The following is a 23,100-nucleotide window of genomic DNA, read 5'->3' on the forward strand; positions in this document are numbered from 1 at the left end:
TCTCTTTTCGCATTTCCTTGTTGGTGTCAGGTAGCCGAGAAAAGGGGCATGTAGGACTAATAACAAATATAACCAGCACATCGTGTATCAAACGCAAGACGAACGTCAGTTTCACAGATATATAATTTGAGACTCACCAACACATTGAACATGAAGGGAAACACATTTTTGTGTTTCACTGTATGTTTTTTTTTAATACTGTTCCCTTCAATAGACTGGATCTTTTCTTTATTGCACTTGGACTGCCCCAAGGGTAAGGACCTTATTTGTCCTCCCTTTGTACAGAAAGCTTATTACATGTCTCAGACTGATATTTATTCTCCTGACTCCCTCCTTTCTCCACACTTTTCCTCATTTTTTCTCTGTTGACTGGAGTCCAAGTAGGATCTCTTTGATCTTCTTTTAACTGTTACCCCTAATCGTGCAACTCATTTCTTAAATCGCTCTTTCGCTTTGGACATCCCAAGGAGGACTTGCCGGGGTTCTGAGGCAAAAATGGAGAAACGAAAGAGGTGGAAGCCCCGACCAACCACCCCCTCTCCCGGCTGTTCCTGCTCTGCACCTTAGTGGCTGAGTGCTTTAGAAAAGAAAACTAGGTCAGGATAAAGTCTTCTCATTTCCATTTTTATTTATAAGGGGGGGAAATGGAGTGATTTTTCTATAACCCTTCCCCTTTGAAGTTTGTTTCCAATTTTTTGGCTTGTTTGAAATATATTCTAGTTTTTTGTTTTCCCCCTGTAATAAGCCCACTCCAGATTTTAAATGTGTGGACCCCAATGCGCTCTCCTTTATGGGACTGTTATAGGCAAGGTGAGGGAAGGAGAAAATCAGATGATGATTGGAAACAATTACACAACCATTCCATTTTGCTAATGCTTGAATCCAGGAGAATTTTCTCATTTAATTCTCTGAAATGAAGGGCTCCTCTGTTAGCCTTAAAATGTAAACAAGAGAATTTTAATGTGCGCCTTTCTCAGAAGTGGAATGCTGGCTGCTCATATCGATCCAAAACATTGCTGCTGGGGTTTTTGTTGTTGTTGTTGTTGTTGTTGTTCTTTTTGGTATTTGTAAGTTTTGTGATGGCGGTGAAAGATATAGGGTTTTTAAGAGCAGCTTGTGGATTGCTGGTAAGTGGCATTATTATTCGAAGTTGCAAACAGAAGTGTGAAAGGATGTTCAGAGAGAGCTTGCTTGAGCTCTCCATAGTCTATCCACATACAAAAGAGAACACAAAGATCAGCAGCGTAGATCCCAATCATCTCAATTTATACCTGCCTCTTGAAACTCAATTTGGCGGGTTTGGTATTTCAGGCAAAAGTGCACTTTGTTTGAATGATGCTCATAATAGCTTCGAATCCATTTCACTCCAGCATGCCCGGACCAGGCGTTCTGTCTAGTGTGTAAGTTGGCAGTAGCTGAAGCACTGAAGTTTCAGCATTATCCATCCTGGGCCCCAAAATTTCTTCGGCTTCGCATCAGATCCTCACACTTGTCACACTTAATGATGACAACGGAACTTACGCAGCATTTTATTGGACTCCTCTAATGAAGTAGACGGTTTCTTTCCCATTAAAATAGGATGGTCAGTAAAATGACCTTCCAAGCTCTCACAGCCCGACAGGAGTAAGGCTGGCATTCAGACCCGCCCTGGACTCCAGAGTTCTGTCCACTTCCTCTGTCACTCGGCAAAGAGGGAAGATGTTACTAGGAGGCTATTCAAAGGCAGCGGTGAAGACACACCACCTTGTCCCTCTCAAGCCCCCTCTTCCAGCTCCAGCCAAGGGGCCCCAGACCCACTAGAAGAGCACAGAACAATGAATATATAACGCAACACAAAGTAGAATTCTGATTTTGAGCACTGAGCTCAAAGTAGAATGAGAGAATTGAACAGGACTCCTTCTCTGACTGGGATCAGCAAAGAACCCTTCACCCGACACTTGTTAGCTTCATGCTCTGTGATCAGCATTGGGTTTGGGGAGGGAGAAGCATGCCTTGAGTGAGGTTCGCTCTCTCTCTCACAGTCTGCTGAGAGAGAGGGCACCGAACAGTCTGAAGGTCTAGATTGACCTCTGCTAACCAACTGAGCTTAACCACTGGTACTTAAAAAAATGGTTCAGTATTTAAAATGAAGGAGGTGAGTGATGGGCCTTAAAGACTAGAAGCACTCACTATTTATTTCCGAGATTCTAGGACTGTGGCACTTTGGTTTTTATTCCTCTTGGAGTGGTCCCTTTCTAAGTCAAAACCCAACAACCAGCCACTTAATAAACTAAGCAATGGGCTGGAGCAATAGCACAGCGGGGAGGGCGTTTGCCTTGCACACGGCCAACCCAGGTTCAATTCCCAGCATCCCATATGGTCCCCCGAGCACCACCAGAGGTAATTCCTGAGTGCAGAGCCAGGAGTAACCCCTGTGCATCACCAAGTATGATCCAAAAAGCAAAAAACAAACAAACAAACAAAAAACAAGCAAATGGGCTCTCGTGTTTTCTGTTGAAGGCCAGCGTGGGGAGTTCACGCACTCAAAGGCCAGCTGCCTGGGCCTGCAGGTTGCAGCGGGAGGGGATGTTTGCAATCACATGCCTGTGCGTGACACTGGAGCCAGTTCTTCAGTCCTCTCTCACTCACGAGGGAGGTAGGCACCCCGGGACAAACAGCCTGCGGTTCCTCTTTGCTCATCTATAAAAGTGGGGCTAGGAGATGCACATGACATCTTGGGCAAGCATTAAATCAACTCCCAGTATGATGTCGGGAACCCAACAGGAAATCAATTTCTATTACACATCTCTCCTACTTGATATTTCTCTCCTCCACTCCCTTTCACTCCCATTACATTTCTAAACAAAGAAGCTCCCGTCGTTTATTGTAATGTCCTGTGATGACGTTCTCTGCTGAGAAGACCCCATTTGAGACAGGCCCACAGAACAGAGTAGCGGAGCACGAGGTAATGGCGAAGGAATTCCTGGTTCAGGAGAGAAGCTCAGGAATTGCGTGAGTCTCCTGAGGGAGCAGGAGAGGGGTGGCGGCATTCAGGGGTTCTGGGTGTCAGAACCGAGGAGAGGGACATGCGTGGTGCTGGCTAGGATAGAAGGTGTCCAAAGAGAGTGTCGGTTGCCTTGAACCAAAACTGGGGCAAAGGATAGAGACACAGCTGTCCTCAGTCAAAAAGCTGCTGGGACTCATTTCTCCTCTTATGTGCTTGAAAATGGAGCACATCACTTTGGCGGGAATCCTCCTCTCAAGCTGCCCAGATTATCCAACACGGAGGCCCCTGGCTTCAGCCCCAACACTGTAGTTGCTGCTGCTCCTTCCATTAGCCGGGTCGAGGAGGTGGGGGAGGCAGTCTCCTCACCGGCCGAGCTACACTCTTCTAAGCAGTAGGGAAGGAACCAAATTTGGGGTCTTGATTCACTTGGCCATCTATGTACCATTATTTCCCTAGAAGCACTTTCGACGGAGCTGGGTTGTGGTTTAATGACAGAGGTGGCAGGGAGGAAGCTGGTCAGCTGTGGCGGTTTCAATAATCTCGGAGAGTGCGCCGAGGGCTGCTGAAAGCACAGGCACCTGTCAGAAAAGCCAGTAATGCCCTAATCGCTTTCGGAAGGAATGAAAGGCCATCTCTGCAGCCTCTTCACACCGCTGGAGAAGTGCTGAGGGAGCCTTTCATTACCTACGAGTGGAGGCAGTGAAAAGGCCTCCGTGATGAGATCAGAATTCCTTGACCCGGAATGAGTCTATTGCTTCTCTTTGGAAGTGTCCAAAATGTATATACTTACACACCTGTATCAGTACGTCTAATTCACCGGTGGGATGTCACCCTTGCTTCAAAGCCATGGCACAAGCCTGGTGCACTTCTGTCTGTCTCTCCTGCAGCAAACGATTCCAGATTTTATCTTCTCTCCACCCTAGGCGCAGTAAGGGGGCAGGATAGCTTAGTAGATGGGAACATGAGTTCTGGAATTCGCATTTCCTTGGCTTTGATCCTAGCCCTGCCACACTACTAGCTGTTGGACCTGAGACAAATTACTAAACTTCTTTGAGCTTTCCTCATCCATGAAATCGCCATGATGATAGATTTCTTCATAGAAATAATACCAGGTAGAGGGTGAGGGCTCAATGAATGCTAAAATCTCTATCCTCCGCCAGAAAAAAACAAGAAAAGCAGCAAGCAAAGAAATGCACCCCTGTTTGTTTGTTGTTGTTGTTGTTGTTGTTGTTGCCTTCTCTCTCTCGCACCACCTCTCACCCCTACTTCCTATGGAAAATAGGAACCAAAATATGTCTATCTCCACCCCGTTATCAAATCCTTTGGCATGGGTTTCTGGGCCATGTCAGACCTTGGCCCAGCACAGCTCCTCGACTTTGTTATCCGGTATCTCCCCACTTCCAATAACCCCGGGAGGAAATTTCTTCTTTTCCGAGAGCTTAAGTAAATGTCCACATCAGGCCGTTTCAGGCCATCCCTCTGCGGGCAGTGCTCCTCCTGGAGACCCTTGGACTCTCCCCGCAGGTCTCAACGATGGTACCTTCGTTCCAAAGCCCCTCAGGACTGCCCCTTGCGCAAGGGTCTGCCCTGTTCCACAGCAGCTGGTTACCCTGGCCCGGGGCACCTTGATTGCAGCATTAGCTCTCAGAACTCCGTTCCCAGCCTCTGCAAACCGTAACGGTCCTGTGTACGGCAGCTCCGTGAATGCCCGCCCCCTTGCCGCAGCCAGCTGCATCCGAGGGCTGCCCTCGGTGCAGGGCCCACTTTGCCTGTGAACTGAGAGCCCCTGAGTGCCTGTGAGGCTCATCCCTGGGGCTGCCAGCTCTGGTTGCCTCCCCCATCTCCGGAGCACTCCTGCTATCCTTGCTTGCTTTTGCACACGACCCTGGCAGGCTTCTCTTCATGCCCCTGCTCCCCTTCCAGTGTTTTCTAGAGTGTCTTCACACAAATCTCATCTCAGAGTCTCCTTGGGAGAGCCCAGTAAGAATGTTATTATTGCCTTATATTGTTTCTGTTTCTGTTTTTGTTCTGTTTGGGGGATACACCTGGCAATGCCCAGGGGTTACTCCCGGCTCTGCACTCAGGAATTACTCAGGAGGTACTTGGGGGACCAGCTGGGATACAAGGATCAAACCCAGGTCGGCTGCATGCAGGGCAAACACCCTACCCACTGGATATTGTTTCTAATACCCCACTAGAATGAAGTATTTATGAGAATAGACCTGTGGCATGTATTCATGTACTTAAGGGTATAAAAATGTGTAGACATAGGACTGGAAGGCAGTACAGCAGGTAAGGCACTTACACCTTGTTGACCCAAGTTTGAGTCCACACGGTCCCCTGAGCATCACCAGGACTGACTTCTGAACGCAGAGCCAGGAGTAAGCTCTGAAAACTGCTGGGTGTCTTCCCCCACCCCCTACCCCCAAAACGAAAGTTTTGTCAATCTATATGCTGTGCATAGACAGAGCCAGCAAACTGTATTTTTAATCAGTGTGACTTTGGTGGGATACAAATATGGCTTGGGGACACAGATATGCTTATATCCTCTCAAAATCTCTAATATTTATATGGCAATTCACCTTTTCTGTCATCACTGTGCCTCTGAATGTCAACTGCTACCTTATTATAGGACATATTATTATAGTTCTAGCATGGCAGCATTAAAAATGAAGAGCATATAGTAAAAGAAATACCTAGGTTTGGACTCTAAGTGGGTTTCTGGAATAAAGTTTTGGAAACACCGTTCTTTAGGATTTACTGCCTAATTATCTTTTTTTTACCCCTCCAAGATACCTGAAGAGAATGTTTACAGTTGCTGAGTTCTGAAATCTCTAAATAGGTTGTGTTTGTTTAGCTGAGGAGACATATTTTGGCCCTCAGGGTTCATAAAGTAGAGATGTACATCATCGTGGAGGCAGGCTGGAGGGAGAGCGAGTGATGGTTCTGGATACTGTAATTAGACGTGGTTTTGGGGGAGGTGAGGGAAGTGAATCATGAGGAGCGGCTGAAGAATGCATTGGGGGGAAATGCTAGTAGAGCTGTAAAAGGCTTGTAATCTGATCTGGAATATGAAGTTTGTGGGTAGTTATTGATTTCCCTGTGGGTGGAATGACTTTGCTTCATGACACACTGGCTGGAGGAGGAGGTGGTGAGAACAAATTGTTACCTGTCAGAGCGGAATTGTGTCTGAGGAGGTCCTCCTCGGTGCCCCGTTGATTGAACTGGGTGGCCTCTGACATCTTGCATATGCTCCTCACACTGAGCCGAGCCAAAGCCACTGAGCACAACTCTACCTGGGCTCAAGAGGCTCCGGGGTTTCCGTGAGTTTTCCTGCTTTCCAAAAGAGCCTCCGGAAAGGGCAGGGAGGGCCACGGCAGCCACAAGTTCCTCACCGGCCCCGTGAGGCTTGATCTGAGCTGACTCTGCCTTCCAGTAAATAGGATCCTGGCCAAAGCAGAATGAGTTTCACCTTAAAGCTCCTGAAAAATCGAACAGGAGTGAAGAGTCGATTAACCCACGCTGGTGACAAAGTATAGAACTGGCTATGAGTGGAGTGAAATTACCAGTGAAGGCTGCCACAGGCAAGCTTAGAAATGGGGTAACAAAACCAGAAATACAAAGAAAAGAAAAAGAGAAAGAGAAAAAGGAGCTGGGGTAACCCCATATATTATATAAGTGAGCACCTCAAAAAGACTGCTAGCTTGGGCTTAAACTTCCTCACCATAGAAGGGTTCCAGAAGGTTCTCGAGCTCTTTGTGTGTGGTCATTTTATTTGTATTATATCTAGAGACCTCTTCTGGTTGTCCCTTAGCTCTAGGTTGGGGTGTACCCCCATGGCTTATTGACCTTCAACCAACAGTTGAGGGATGATGACAGTCCAGCTCCTCAAGGCAATTCACATTTAGAACGCTTTGCAGCTCTACCATTTGTTCTCCATTTGGGATCTTGGCTTTATTTCTGACTCGATAAGTCTCACTCCCATCTGGAGAAAAGCAGGCCAAGACAGTAGCCACATAGTGCAATAACTGGTAACATAAAGAAATAATTTGGGCATCTTTTAGAGCCTATTGACCAGCCTGCAGTGATGAGACACCAGGGGCCTCATGGGATGCGGGTGTGGAACCAGCCCTTCTCCCCGCCCCGATGAGACCCCCGAGTTGCCACCCACAAACAGCTCCTCCAGCTCCTGAACGGCCATGATCCCAGAGACACACAAACCAATCTTGGAACCCAGTGGCTTTTGGAAGAAATCCCTCAAGACTTACTAAAATATCAGAAATCCAAAATCGCATGGCCACACGACATCATATGGTCTTCATAATCAGCAATAGAAAATAAATTATCTAATGATGCCCTTTCAGCAGGTCTGATTGTTGGGGGAAAATTCCAAATAATAATGGTGGGTTTTTTTTGTTGAATGTATTGATTGTAATACAAAATATTGAATGTAATCAAAGTAGAGAGAGAGTAAAGTGGAAATCATCTGTCACACAGGCAGGGGGAAGGATGGGATGGGGGGGCATACTGGGATTCTTGGTGGTAAAAAAAGTGCACTGGTGAAGGGATGGGTGTTCGATCATTGTATGACCAAGACTTAAACTTGAAAGCTTTGTAACTGTTCTCAGGGTGATTCAATAATAATTTAAAAAAAAAGAAATAATTTGGGTGTTACAGGAACATGACTGGTTGAATTATATTTTGAACTTGTCACCAAGCCCCTGCCTTTGTAAGGTGCTTGGTACCCTTGTCCCTGATACACATTGCTTCTGTCTCTAAAGATTGATTTCGGACTCTATAATATTTGTTTTAAACCATTTGTGTTTATTTGCTTGACAGTCAAGTCACAATTTAGAAAGATGGCTTCCTGAAGCTTTACAGGCTAATATAATTTTATAGGTCCAATTACAAATAAGAAAAATTATTTCATCTCTAAACAGAGGAGCCAGACTTTCTGAGAAATTGTGGTTAAGTAGAAGACAAAGTACTTTCTGAAAAACAGGCCAAGTTATTAATGGCTTTCTCAGCTAAAATCTTGCTGATTCTTTTTTTTTAATTTTTATTTTTATTGAATCACTGTGAGATAGTTACAAGCTTTCATGTTTTGGTTACAGTCACACAATGATCAAACACCCATCCCTCCACCAGTGCACATTCCCCACCACCAATATCCCCAGTATACCCCCCCTTTTCCACCCTCCCCCTGCCTCCAAAATCTTGCTGATTCTTGGCACTCAAAGACTTCATTCTGGTGATGTTGATTTTGATAATCTGTAAAGTAGAAAACTTTCAGATTGACAAAACATTGATACTTCCAGAGAGGGGTCTGTGATCCCACAGCCTGAAGTCTGGTGAACAATGCACATTTCTACCAAACAATACATCCTCTCTCCTCCCTCTACTATTTCCTGTGACTCTACATTTATTGAATTATAGAATTTTGGGTGGGGACTAAACCATCATTCAGTTCAGCTCTTCATCTGACGAACCAAATACTATCATTTAAATACTTCCAAGGATAGAGCTTAGTACGAAGACCCTTTCATAAGAATCTATTAACGTAGTTCAGTTGAAATAGAACTTAAAATCTAGTGCCTTCCAAGTAGATGATCATTTGTATCTAAAATCTCAAAATGACCCTTTAATTTGTATCTTTGTAATGGGATCTGAGTATAACTGTAAGGTTGACATTATAAGAGATGTTCTTTACTCTTTGTTATCTTTATTTCTTTCTATGCTATGCCATTGCTTTTGTTTTTTGTTACCAGTCTCCTCCACTAGTCAGATTTTAATGGGGTGAGAACCACCTCTTCTCTTTGTGTTTAGAAATACAGTTCCTTTCATATCAAAGATGTTTAATGTATACTTATTGTACTGAATGAAGATGAAATCCTGGTCTTTATGATCCCTATTTCAGTCAAGATATCTGAGTTGGAAGAGTGTGAAACTTTTTTTTTTGGTCCCTCAAGTTGTGTCATTTTAAAGAAAAATATAGAAATATAGCCATGCAGGATCTTGGATTTTTTCAGTGATTTCTAAGAGCAATGTCAAGAAGAAGTTTTAATTTATTAAAAATGAAAATTATTTTTACAAGAATACAATGGAAAGATCTCTTATTTCTTTACTCTTTGTGCTTATTAAAAATTCCCATCATAGGGATATGACTAAACAAACAAATTTATAATAGGGAATACTAAAAAAAGTCATAAATTATTAAGTTGATCTCTACAGGTAATAACATAAGGTAATAACAAAAGAAAGAGTTTCAAGAAATCTTGGTATGTGGAAAAAAATCAATGATGTGCATAGTTCTTATAAAAAGCAAGCAAAGACAAAACAATACAGATGTATTTTGTACTCTGTGTTTATTTTAAATATATATAAGATTTGTCACAGTTGATATGACTTAAATGAAAAGCAAAATCAAAGTGACACATACTTGTATACATTTGTATATAACACATGTATTTGTATAATGTTAAAACATGTATTTGTATGGAAATAAACATGCAAATGTATATATAAAGTCATTGGCTGTCTCAGCGGAGTAACCTTGAAGAGGGTGCAGAATTGTGAATATTTAATTTTTTTAAATTTTTTTTGCTTTTCGAGTCACACCCAGCGATGCACAGGGGTTACTCCTGGCTCTGCACTCAGGAATTACTCCTGGCAGTGCTTGGGGGGACCATATGGGATGCTGGGAATTGAACCCGGGTCGGCCACGTGCAAGGAAAACACCCTACCCACGGTGCTATCACTCCAGCCCCAATATTTAAATTTTTTACAAAGAGAACATATTTGTGAATTATTTATGTGATGAAAAATTATCTTAAGAGAAGGGAGAAAAGAGACAGAGTTGAGGAAGCTCCAGCTTCTCTGAACTGCCTTTGTTCCAGAATGCAGAGACATCCTGCTCCCCGTCATCACCAAGGAGCTGAAGGAGCTGCTGGAACAGGACGAGGTGCAGCACCAGGTCCAGGAGAAGAGATACTGCGTCGAACTGCTCAACAGCATCTTGGAGGTCCTCAGCCGTCAGGAGGCGGTGAGTCCTCAAGATGATGTAGATGTCCTGGACTCAGGCGAGAGCCGAGTTGATGAGGTGCTGAAATATTGATGCTGATGAATAGCAGTTGAGGTCTGAAGATAAAAGTCAATGGCTTGCTCAGCAGGTCTCCTTTTCCAGTGACTAATCCCCATCACCGTGAAAGATGAGTTGGGAACTGGAGTTTAACATGTAGCATTTGGGCTACCATATTTCTTCCTAGACGTGCTTTCTGGGGTGTAGTCACAGCAATACTGCAGACTTCTAAGATAACTTGGCCATTGACACTGATTTGCAAAGGCTGATGGGGGAGTTTTCCATGCCTGCCTGGCTAACACAACCTCTCATCTGCTTGCTTGGCCCTTTTTTTACTTGGGTTTGTTCCCTTAGTTGTTGCCTGCGATGGTTAAAGGCGGGGAGGAGCAGAGTGGCCAGGCCTGGACTGTACAGATAGGCTAAGGCGTGGACGGGATGGGAAGGAAGGAGCGAGGGAGACAGCTATGGAGTGAAGCCGTTATTTGTTGGCAGAGATCACTCAGAGATTAAGCAGAGATGGAACCAAGAAGGGAGTAAGTAAAAGGCTTCCGAAGGGCAGACTCTGAAGAGGATGGGAGGAAGACGGACTGTTGGTAAAGATAAAAAACTGAGGGGAGGGGGCGGAGCAATAGCACAGCGGGTAGGGCGTTTGCCTTGCACGCGGCCGACCGGGGTTCGATCCCCGGCATCCCATATGGTCCCCCAAGCACTGCCAGGAGCAATTCCTGAGTGCAGAGCCAAGAGTAACCCCTGAGCATCGCTGGGTGTGACCCAAAAAGAAAAAAAAAAGATAAAAAACTGGGTAACAATGATGGTAATAATTAGTCTAGCATTTTGTTTTTTCCAGAAACCTCCCACGTGGTAGTCACAAGGCACAGGGGCCTGTCTCAGTGGTTCCATGTGACGGCACAAGGATCTGGTGCCGCTCGGGCTATGTGGTGTCAGGGGTTACCTGGGAAACCCCAGCAGTGCTTGGAGGCCTCGAGGGTCCCACCAGCTGGTGCTCAGGGGACCACGTGGTGCCAGGGATACTAAACACCCATTTTATGCTCTCCAGGCCTAGAGTTCTTTATCAGTGAAGAGGAAGGTTCTTGATTTGACTTAACTTCCTTAGGCAGCTTCGAATTACCCCCTGAATTCTGTCTGATGCTCTTTGTCTAGACAGGCTAGTTTTGTTGTATGCAAGATTAGTTTAATGCAGTTCCGTTTGGGGGCTGTCCCAGTGGTATTCAGAAGCTCCTCTGCTCAGTGAAGCTCAGTGCTCGGGGTGGCTCCTGCCTGTGCTCAGGGGGGAGATGCAGCATTAGGGGTCCGGTCAGGGCCTCCTACAAGCAACGCTGTCCTCAAGCCTGGAATTGTCTCTCCAGTCCTAGGAGTAACTTGGATGAGTGTCTCTTTGGTGACTTGGGGGCCACCCCCAGCAGTCCTCAGGGGCTCGCTACCAGGTTGGTGCTCAGGGTAAAGGACCATGCGGGCCTCCTGCATGCAGGACATGGACTCAGCTTACTGACGGATTTCTTCGGCTCTGACAGGCTAGCTTTATAGGACTGTGTAAACCCAGACAGCAAATAAATTTTCTAAGTCATTATGTAAACATTCCTTCCTTCCTCACCTTTCTTCTTCCTCGGAAAGGTCTTTGAAAAGGGGTTTTTGAATGAATCGTGTCTAGGACACACTATAATTAGAAAATCCTGCAAAGCAATACTCTTTCATTGTCATAGACCCATAGTCAACCGTTATTATCAGTTTACTTTTTGTGCTTCTTTCTCTACCTTTCCATCCTCATATCCTAATAAAAAATACTTATTTTGTTACAAGGTAAATGCAGTAGCATGCTTCATTCTCTTATTCAACCATTCATAAGTGCATCTATGACCCCAGTATGAAAACATAGGCGTGGCATCTTTCCTAAGGAAGATATTTATACACTTATCGACAAATGATGGTATCATAATTAAACCTCTGAAATTTAGACGTGTACTGGAAATGCTGCACTGCAAAAAGGCTTTGAGTGTGTGACTGTTGTAAGCGATATATTTAGTGTGTAAGCATTTTTTTAAGCAGGTAAGCATTTTTAACAAGGGTCACAAAATGAAGCTTTATTTGGATGTTCAAGGGTGAATAATCAATGATTACACTGTTACTTTATTTGCTTTTTACTAGATACTATGCTAAATGAAATCCTTATTTTCTCTACCCTGATTGCTGCCAAAGATTATTATTCCCATTTTACCGGTTAAAACATTGAAGTTCGTAGACCTAATGTTCAAGGCCAGACCAAAAACAAATGGAAGGATCAAAATTCAAATCCAAGTTTGTCTACTTTGACATCTATATAACCATAGGCATTGGGGGTACAAAAATATTGTCTTTTTTACTTGCATTTTCTTCCTATTCTTACACTTGCCTCATGGATAGAGTAAATATAATTCCTCAAAGCTTGACTTCCCAGGATTCTAGCGCCCGGCAAGCTACCAAGAGTACCCCGCCCAAATGGCAGAACCTGGCAAGCAACTTAATATGCCAAAAACAGTAACAAGTCTCACAATGGAGATGTTACTGGTGCCCGCTTGAGCAAAAGATAGCACAGCGGGTAGGGCTTTTGCCTTGCACGTGGCCGACCCAGGTTTGATTCCTCTGTCCCTCTCGGAGAGCCCAACAATCTACTGAGAGGATCCCGTCCACAAGGCAGAGCCTGGCAAGCTACCCGTGACGTATTCGGTATGCCAAAAACAGTAACAACAAGTCTCACAATGTATACATTACTGGTGCCCGCTCGAGCAAATCGATGAACAACGGAACAACAGACAGTGCTATTATTATTATTATTATTATTATTATCATCATCATTATTATCATTATTATTATTTACAGTATTATTTCATAAACTCATTCACTAGCCACTTTTGAACTGGGTTCATTCTTTGCTGTCTGTCCTTCAGAATGTTTTACAGTTCAGTGTTTCCCAAAACGGTGGTACCTCCTGCTCGGGGTGCTGGAACCATCATCGGGGCAGTAACGGTTCTCGGGTGCAATTGGGGGGTGCCTCTTGTTGGTTCTCAAGAAAGGTCAGTTTCTGGGGGCATGCTTTCTGAGTATTTTTCTCTGAGAAAGGGGCAGTAAGCCAAAGAGCAGAGAAAAGTCTGTGAACAGGCGCTGTGGAGGCCCGAAGGATGATGGGAGTGCTCACCCCTTTGAAGAGATTTGCGACATTCATAACACTTAGACTCAGGAATACTTCGATCCCTTTATCATTTCAGTGAGATCATTTCAAATTCCAATCACTCCTAGACCCCTTTATCAGGAAAACCGTCCTGGAGACAAGGCCTGGGAGCCTCCGCTTTGGGAACCCACCTGCGAGGGGGTCTCAGCTTCCTTACCAGGAAGGAAGGGGGGCTTCAGTTCAGTTTCCCTGTGAAGCTGGTTTGCTCCAGGGGGGTGACCTCTGAGTTCTCTGCTTGCTGACAGTGATCATTTTGCTATTTGAGAGCAGCAGGGTCCGGCGTGGGTGAGAAGAGGCTCAGGGCTCACCTCACAGGCCCTTGGAGCCTGAGGCTCAGAGCTGAGAAGGGAAGTGAGAGATGTTGAGCTTCCCTTGGCAGGGCTAGGGGGCACCCAGACTTGAGGGGAGTGTGAAGTGTGGTGTCCTTTTCCCGCCTCTGAGTGGACCGCTCTCCTGAGTGGCTTCTGACTCGGGAGACGAACTCTCTCCATCCGCAGACAGAATTGCTGACGCTGTTTTCTGACGCGTACCTCAGGCCTACACGGGGCCTCTCCAGATCCTGGAGTTAGAAATAAATCTCTCCGCTCAAAAGCGTTTAAAGGTTTATTTTTTTGTTTTAGTTTTTGTGGATTTTTTTGCTTTTTGGGTCACACCCAGCGATGCTCAGGGGTTACTCCTAGCTCTGCACTCAGGAATCACCCCTGGCGGTGCTCAGGGGACCATATGGGATGCTGTGATTCGAACCCGGGTCGGTCGCATGCAAGGCAAACGCCCTACCCGCTGTGCTATCACTCCAGTCCCCTAAAAGCGTTTAAAGGTTTTTTTAAATTGAGTCACCGTGAATTACAAAAATATTTATGATTAAGTTTCAGGCATACAATGTCCTAACACCAACCCCTTCACCAGTGTCCACTTCCCTCCACGAATGTCCCCAGCTTCCGTCCCACTCCCCCGCCTGCCTCTGGGACACTTTTCCCCTCCACCACTGTTCTCTTGTCGCCTTCCCTAACTCATCCCCACTTCCACCCTCACCCCCAAACTTGCTACTGAAAACCAGTTCTGCTCTTCCTTTCCATTGTCTCTGGGCTTGTGATAGTGAAAGAGGAAGCCGCAGTTTATCCTTGCCAGCTGCTGTGAGCAGTCCTGCCTTGGGCTGGCCCAGCCTACATTTTTGACTTCTTGAAAATTCCTGGGCTTTTCTGGTAATCAGAGAATCAACAATTGTTCATCGTAAAACTCCACCTTAGAGCTTAGGCTCACAAGGAGACTAAGATTGTGGGACTGGAGCAATAGCACAGTGGGTAGGGCCCTTGCCTTGCACGCAGCCGACCCAGGTTCAATTCCCAGCATCCCATATGGCCCCCTGAGCACCGCCAGGAGTAATTCCTGAGTGCAGAGCCAGGAGTAACCCCTGTGCAGTGCCAGGTGTGACCCGAAAACAAAACAAAAAAAAAGATTATGGGCAATGTCTGAGGCAGATGGCCACTAGCACTCAAACCATCGTCCACCCTGTAAAGTCCTGAATTCTTTGTAATATTTGTCAGTTGATGAGAAATGCAAAGGGCCTTTAAAAAAGCCTACACAGAACATTTACTTTTAATTTAGTCCTATACTAAATTCCTCCCCCTGGGAAGCTCCTTTTCTTTTCTACTTTCCAATAAACGTTGCTTCTTTCCAATTCTGAGTCTGAGCATCTTTATTATTCAATATTTTCGTCCTTGAAAATATTGAAGAACCTGGGAATTGCGAATGAACACAGAGGCCAGCCACTGCTGCTTCTGCCTCGCCCGCATCAATATTCCCCTGTGAAGTTTCTTTATATCCCAGAAATCCTTCTGAGTCTGTTCCTCTCTCTCTCTCTAACTGATTTCACTCACCACGACACGCTCCAGATCCTTCCATATTACAGCAAATTGCATGACTTCATCTTTACTTACAGCAGAGAAATATTCCATTGACCCAGCAATTCCACTCCTGGAGATACACCCCAAGGGCCAAGAAGCACAGTGAAGAAAAGACATCTGCACTCCTATGGTCAAATAGCCCAAATATTGAAATAGCCCAAATGTCCAAGAACAGATGGCTGGATAAAGAAACTATGGTACATACACAATGGAATAGTACTCAGCCAGAACAAAACTATTTGTTTATTTATTTATTTTGAAATAGGAGATTCCTTTAGTAGCCATTATTGCTTTGAACTTAGTTGAAAAATCAGAAGCCCAAAAGTATCTCATCTGAATCACTCAACTTTTTTTTTAATATTTTGAAATTTTATCGAATCACCATGAGGTAGTTCCAAGCTCTCATGTTTGGGTTACAATCTCACAATGATCAAACACCCATCCCTCCACCAGTGCACATTCCCCACCACCAATATCCCAGGTATACCCCCCTTTCCCACCTTCCCCCTGCCTCCATGGCAGACAATATTCACCATAACTCTCTCTCTCTCTATTTTTGGGCATTATGGCTTGCAACACAGACACTGAGAGGTCATCATGTTTGGTCCATTATCTACTTTCGGCACGCATCTCCCATCCCAACTGGTTCCTCCAACCATCATTTTCTTAGTGATAGCTTCTCTATTCCATCTGCCTTCTCTTCTCCGCTCATGAAGCAGGCTTCCAGCTATGGGGCAATCCCCCTGGCCCTTGTATCTACTGTCCTTGGGTGTCAGCCTCATGAAATCACTCAACTTTTAATTCTGATTTAATTCTGATTAATTCAGGAGACCTTCAGGAGATGTAGGTCTCCTGAAGTGCTCGTGGAGAGCGACTCTGGCTAAGCTCCTACCCTACCTGTATTCGGTGGGTCTGAGGTGGGCAAAAGTTCACCCGGTGGTGAAACAAGCAGCGGGGTGCAGGATCCCTGCTCTCAGGCACGTCTTCAACTGAGCGTGTCTCCGCGTGACCCGATGGAGTTGTTAATCAGGTTTCTGATCTGTAGGTCTGCAGGAGAAGCCTGATCCTTCACTTTCTAGCAAACTCCCAGGGCATTCCGACCCATCCGGGGATCCGCTTAAAGAGACACTGCTGAAATGTGACCAAATTTTTCCCCCCGATTTTTGGTATTCACTGGAAACGGAAGAACAATGAGGCTCATCCTTAGTCCTCTCCATCCTTAATCAAAGGGCTTCTCCAGTCTGTAAAGTCGAGCATCTTACCAAGAAGGCATTTAATAAACCGTGAAATGGCAGCGTCTTCCAGCCCATGCATTTGCCTCCAACATTCATTCTTGTGCGGAGGTGGGTACCGGGCCTGTGCAGAGAGAGGCCTGGCCGTGCAGGCCCAGCCCTCCGGATGTGCGGTCGGGGTTCTGCAGGCAATAGCTTCTCAGAACTGAAAGAAAAATGCAACAGGCTCCCCAGGTAAATGTTCTGGATTTTTCTTCTGGTTGTTTGGATCCTCCCTGCTGATAACGGCATTGCTGTCTATTTCTCACAGGCTCTTGGAGGGCACCAGGGAGCAAGCTATCTTCCCACCACCCCAAGCTCAGACTGTGCCCATCTGCCCTGCCTGAACCATTACGGGGGGGGGGGGGGGGGGCGGGGGGGCGGGGGGGTGTAGAACCTGTGTGTGGAGATCCAGCAATTGCAGTGCTGGATGCCAGACTTCCTTTGGTGGGGGCGGGGTGGAAGTGTGTGTGGGGGATGGCAAAGGACACTCGCCATCAACAGATTGTCATTGTTTGGGTAATTACAGCCCAGCACAGCAGGCCTGGCATGAGGAAGCTATGTTTTCCCCTTATTAGCCTATTCATTGTAACCCTGGGAGGCTTCTGACTCAGGGGGAGATGTCACCTTAGCCTGGGTGCCTATGTTTTTTTAATGATAGTGTTAAATCCCCATAACCAGCCTTGCCTGAGTTGCGTTTAGCATATGAAAGGGACGGGCTGAGGTGAGGGATGAAAGGCTTGACTTCTGCCTCTATTAACTCCCCTTCTCCCCCACGCTGAGCAAGTTTAGTTGTCAACTCTGGTTACTTTGAAAGGTGGTTTCACACTGCTTCTTTTCTGTGCCTTCCTGGCTTCTGAGTAACTCATAAAATTCAATTTTGCGCCAGACCCTGGGGGAGTTGTGTGTGTGTGTGTGTGTTTTTCTCCCCTTTCTTAAAACAAGTTTTTCATTTTCATGTTGCATTCTAACAGAAAAGGAGTCATGGTTTTGAATCCTGCTTAGGCAATCACAAAGTAACTAAGAAGACTCCTAATTCTGAAGGGGCCAGTGGGGTGGGATGCGCTGGATCTTGTCGTGGGAAGAAAGCTCGGGATATTTTTCCTTTTTTTCTTTTTAACTCTTTGAAGAAACCTTGGAGGTGGGCAGGGGCCTTCATCAAGGCTCTGTTAGTCATAGATGACTTGGGACTTCTGACATTTTTATTCACCAGCTTAGACACCAGGAGGGAAGGATTTTGCTCCTGCATTTCCACTTGCCTGTAGTCTTGTCAGTTCCATCATTCTTTCTGTGCCAGGAATAACCGTGTGCCTTTAGTAGACTGCACGCAGACCCTGCTTCTCTCGTCCTCCGCCTCTCCTCCCCATTCCCAGCCGGAAGCCCGACTTCCTTCTCTGTTGTCTTTCTAACCTCGTGTGCAGACTGATGAGGATGTTACAGCACTCAGCACTCGTGTGGCGTTTGGTCGGGTGTGACCCCCCCCCCCCACCAGGTTTTGAGCACAGAAGTTCTGAAAGGACCCCTTGCTCCCCTGACTTCACAGAGCAGACGCTCCCCCCCGCTGCCTGGTCCGGTTCCTCCTCCACTGTCCTTCTCCACATCCGTTTCTTTGAATCCCTCAAGTCTCTGCTCTGCTCTCTGCCCTTCCTGGCTGCTGTGGGCACACACGACCTCTACTCTTTGCCTTGCTAAGTCCTAGCTCGAGTTCTGAAATGTTCCTTCCCCAGAAGGCCTTTTCTCTCCCCCTCCACCCCACCCCATCCCTTTTATTTCTGAGGGGAGGGCATACCCCGTGACACTCAGGGGTCACTCCTGCCAGTTGTCAGGACCATACGGGATGCGGGAGATCCAACCCAGTTCTGGATCCCCCGCTGACCACGGCCACGCTGCTGGGTGCAGGGCTGAAGGGAGGCTTCTCCTGCGCGTTCACGTTACCCATCCACTCCTGGGAGCCAAGATACTTGCCCAGCAGTAGGGTCTTCTTCCCACTTATCTGCTCTCTCATATTTCAAATGAAACACTGAGGCAGACTCGCCAGAATTCCTTTGTCCGTGATACATTTCAAACACACCAGCTAAGTAAGCCCCAAACTTCAACTTGAAACAGGTGAGATGCTTGTACCTTCCACGCTCTCCAAGACCATTTTCTTTTTGCTCCGCTTCCTTCCTCTGCTTCCACGCCGTTCCCCGGTAGCCACCGTGTCTCCATAGACGATGCTACAGAGCAGTGTCTCTGTATGATTTTTTTTGCATTACAAAATGCATTTCCCATGCATTATAGCTGTTCCTTTCTAGCCATCCCACGGAAAGGTAGGCTTTCCTTCCCCCTCTTTACGAGCGAGGAAGCCAGGCCCCAGAGTGAGGCAAGTCGGCATGTAGGTCAGATAATTAGTACGAGGCCAACTCTGGAGGGAATCACTTCTACTCACCCCCAAAATACGCCTTTCCCACCCCGCGCTGGTACCACAGCTCACGCCACACCCAACATTTAAGAGCACTGTTGCCTACATCGTTTTCCTCCTGGAGTTAAGAGCACTACTCTGGGGGCCAGCTAAAATCACGTGTCTGTTCTCCAAATGTTTCGAGTGCTTCTCACACACACCAGAGTATTTGCCCGGGTCACAGCTGGGCAACCTTGGGACAGCATGTGATCTCCCGGTAGAAATGGGACTCCCCAGGTGAGTCAGGAGTAGTGTGACCAAGGGCATCTGTGAAGATATCCAGGACTGGGCCTGGAACCCCGTCCATCCTCAGAACTATGGCCTTCCTTTTTGCCTCGCAATGTCCCTCTTCCAGCACATCCTTGTAGTGCCTTGAAGAACAGGACAGGGCCAGGTGGCCTCTTGGGAGAAGGCTACCAAGCCTGGGAAGGACCCTGTAACACGACTGGTACTGAAGGCAGCTCTTAACAGGCCCTGGTGGCAGCCAGATGCTCGGGCACCCTCGTAGGCTCCCTGGGATGCTGGCCAAGAAGCGGCAGATGCTGCTGGAGCAAAGCCATCCCCTGCAGGGCATCTGGACCTCCTGAGGCTTCCTGGCGGGGCTGGAGAGAACTGTCACGCTGCTTTCTCATGGGTTCCTTGGGGGGGGGGGGTGTCTCTGATCTTCTGGGCTCCAGATAACCACTGTGTGGGGTGGTTGGGGCTGCCTCAAACCAAGTCAGGAGGACTCAGGGTCAACTTTTTAGAAACTTTCAGTTATCTGTTAAATAGCTGCTAATTTAAAATTTGATATAAGAAATCCACAGTTAACTAAACCATAGTAAGGTCAAAGGGATACGCAGAACTCAAAATTCATGCAATCACTCCCCAATTAGTCACTCATTTGATTCTTAGCTATATGTCTGAGGTTATTTACAACTATCATGTCTCAGTGTTGGGAATATTAATTTTTCTCTGCCACTACCCAACTCTTCCCTGTCTGTGTTTAGTGATGTCACCGTGGTAGAATATTCGTACAGAATGGGCAGATGCTCATCTCTCTGGTCCTGGAGCGCTGATTGATAAAAGTTGGCCCGCACCCTGCCGCTTGGCCCAAAGGAGTTGCTGCAAACAAGCAAGAAAGGCAACAGCCCGAGGGAGCTGCCGTGTGCTCCTCTTCTCTGAGTGACCTGGATCTGCCACGAAGTGAGGGACCTCATGGGACAGTCAAAATAAGGATGCTTTGGGGACAGAGTGATTTTAAGACATCCAGTCTGGGTCAGGGGTATAGAAATATGTTTCATTCCTCATAATAACTCATATGGGTTCTACTGAACTCTCTTCTAGTTGTATTGAGAATGTTAAGGTCTTAGAGGTATACCAGCTGGGAGCTCTGCTTTCTTGCCATGGGAGGTGAGCAGGGGAGGCTGACGCAGGTGCCATGAGTTTACGGTGCCTAAATAGTATCCAGTCCACGCCACTATGGTTTGATAAGGAACAAGTCGGGTTTGATAGAGAGTTTGTGACCTTTCACCTCAAAGCAGTTGGGGCAGTAGTCCCTAAGGAGGATTTAAAGACTGATGTGAGCTCATTTGTGATCAGGCAGAACTCCCTGGTCATCATTGTTATAAAGCGGAACCACGGATGGGGACCAAAGGTAACGAGCAGAGGTGTGGTGAGAAATGGGACGTGTGCGGTGTGACAACACAAGGAAAGGAACACCAATGCAGTGGAGAAGTCTGGCAGGTAGCCCTTGACAAAAATGACAAAAATCACCAGAAATCACAGCTAAACCTGAAATGGCCTCCGTGCCACTTATCTTGTTTAAAATGTACAACCTCGAGCTCGTAACGAGAAAGCACTCAACCATCCTGATTGAGGGCTTAGTCCACAAAGCAGTGCACAACCAGTCCTCTCAGAATGTAGAGTCATCAAGGACAAGGGAAAGTGGAGGCTCCATCACAGATTGGAGGGGGCTCAGAAAATCTAAGAACTAAATTCCACATGGCATCCTGGAGTGAGTCATGATGCAAGAAAATGGATATTAGGAAGAAAGCCAGCAAAATAAGAACAAGGTCTGGGGCTGAATTCGTAGTATCGCCCCAGTGAGTCCCTAACATGTCAGGGAGTGGTGCGGGCACTAGAATGATGACGAGGTTTGTGGGGAAATGGGAGCCTCTGGTTCATTTGGGGCGAAGGGACACTTTTGTTTGTTTACTTTGTGAAGCTAAATTTTCAGTGGGGTCAGGAGTAATTTTTTTTTCTTTTCTGAAGAGGAAACCAAACAGATTCGGGAAGCTCTCCGTTTCATTAATATTAAAGAAAACTAGATGAATAGTATAGAGGGGAACTTAATTTTTGCATCTTTACTAGAATTCTAAGATTACTAATTTTTTAAAAATAATTTTTATTTTGGATGTATTTAAAGGATTGTCGTTCACTTACGAAGAATGTGTTTCGAGGATGATTTTCCAAAGCGCAGTGATTCCTGGCCAGAGTCGTTGGCCTTGACGGAGGTGCAAAAGCAGTATGCTTTCAGTAGAAACCTTAGTTCAAAGTCCGTGTTTTGATCTTTCCAGTCTGGCAATCGATTCAGCATGGAAGATCCTCTGAGCAGAGGCAGCGAGTCTCAGCGGCCAGCCCTGCCGTCCTGAAGGGAACAGCCCGTGTGCTACGGGCCACCTTTATCTGCAGCACAGTTGTTCTCAGTACTCGAGGTGTTCAGGACTTTAGCGTGAGACAGGCTTTGTACTTGGTGACTTACCCCAACTGTGAGCACATTTGAGATCGGAAGAGACCAGAGGAGAGACGCCAGAGACAAGGAGAGATCGGAAGAGACCAGAGGAGAAACGACAGAGACAGAGTCAGAGATAAAGAGACAGATAGAAGAGAGCACAGTGGCACACACAGAAGCAGCACAAAGGAGGAGGTAGGCTTAGAAGCCAGCCTCTCATGCTGGGGGGAAAAGGCAGCTCAGATAGAGAAGGGACCACCAAGTGAAGGGTGCTAGGAGGGCCCGCTCGGGATGGGAGAGGCGGGCTGAAAGTAGACAATAGACCAAACATGATGGCCACTTAATACCTCTACTGCAAACCACAACACCCAAAAGGAGAGAGAGCAAAAGGGAGTGCTCTGCCACAACAGCGGGGTGGGGATGGGGTTAACGGGGTGGTGGTGGTGGGAGGGATGTGGGGACCATTGGTGGTGGAAGATGGGCACTGGTGGAGGGATGGGTACTCGATCATTGTATGACTGAAAGGCAAGCACGGAAGTTTGTGTAAGTCTGTAACAGAATTCCCACGGTGATTCACTAATAAAAAAAAATTGTTTTAATTTGAAAAAAGAAAACGAGGAGGTAGGGAGAGAAGGAGAGCCAGCCAGAGGGGCAGAAAAAGAGAGTCAGGGAGTTGTCAGAGCAAGAAGCAGTCAGAGTCAGAATTCAGGATCGAGGAAGAAGAAGCAGAGAACGGGAAGAGTCAGAATCTAGTCAGAATCCAGAAAGTCAGAGAGAGAGAGCCGCCCAAGAGCCTGCAAACATACATCACCCATCCGCGCGTGCGCTTGTATTTTTTACACCCACTTAAAACCAAGAATAGTATTTGTGGGCTAGAGCGATAGCACAGCAGGTAGGGTGTTTGCCTTGCATGCTGCCGACCTGGGTTTTATTCCTCCGTCTCTCTCAGAGAGCCTGGTAAGCTACCGAGAGTATCCCGCCCGCATGGCAGAGCCTGGCAAGTTCCCCATGGCATATTGGATATGCCAAAAACAGTAACAACAAGTCTCACAGTGGAGACGTTACTGGTGCCCGCTCGAGCAAATTGATGAACAACCAGACGACAGTGCTACAGTGATGTAGTGAGCACTTTTAAGTAGGCTTACCTGGTGTCCCAAAAGTTAGCATATTTAGTGCTTCGTCAACATGTTTTCAACTGACAACATGTTCATCATGGCATAACTCACACCGAGCAAGCAGAGGAAGATCTGTGCATCCATTTCAGCAAAATGGGAGGCCAGTGGAGAAGTTTGCTTTGCTTTTCCAGTTTAAACAACAAAAGTATAAATAAATAGCCTCGATGGGGAATGTTGCCCTGTGCATTGCCACTTCCTAACCAGAGGTGGAATTTCCCACCAGATGAGCAATTCTCTGGGGCTAGGGGTGCTCGGGGCATTCATCCCAGGGAGCCTGTACTGGCCTTGAGGTCGCCAGCGATGACTTGCA

General features: G+C 46.5%; 1 protein-coding gene across 1 annotated transcript in view; it reads left to right on the top strand.

Annotated features, from left to right (window-relative positions):
• Window positions 1–23,100, top strand: part of DOCK2 (dedicator of cytokinesis 2) — a 400,138-nt gene that overhangs the window by 152,045 nt on the left and 224,993 nt on the right. The window contains exon 26 of the mRNA XM_004611557.2: window positions 9,883–10,028. Coding sequence (XP_004611614.2) covers window positions 9,883–10,028 — 146 coding nt within the window. The remainder of the gene's footprint in view (window positions 1–9,882; window positions 10,029–23,100) is intronic.

Source organism: Sorex araneus, chromosome 2 (assembly GCF_027595985.1).
Source record: "Sorex araneus isolate mSorAra2 chromosome 2, mSorAra2.pri, whole genome shotgun sequence".
Classification (NCBI taxonomy): Eukaryota; Metazoa; Chordata; class Mammalia; order Eulipotyphla; family Soricidae; genus Sorex; species Sorex araneus.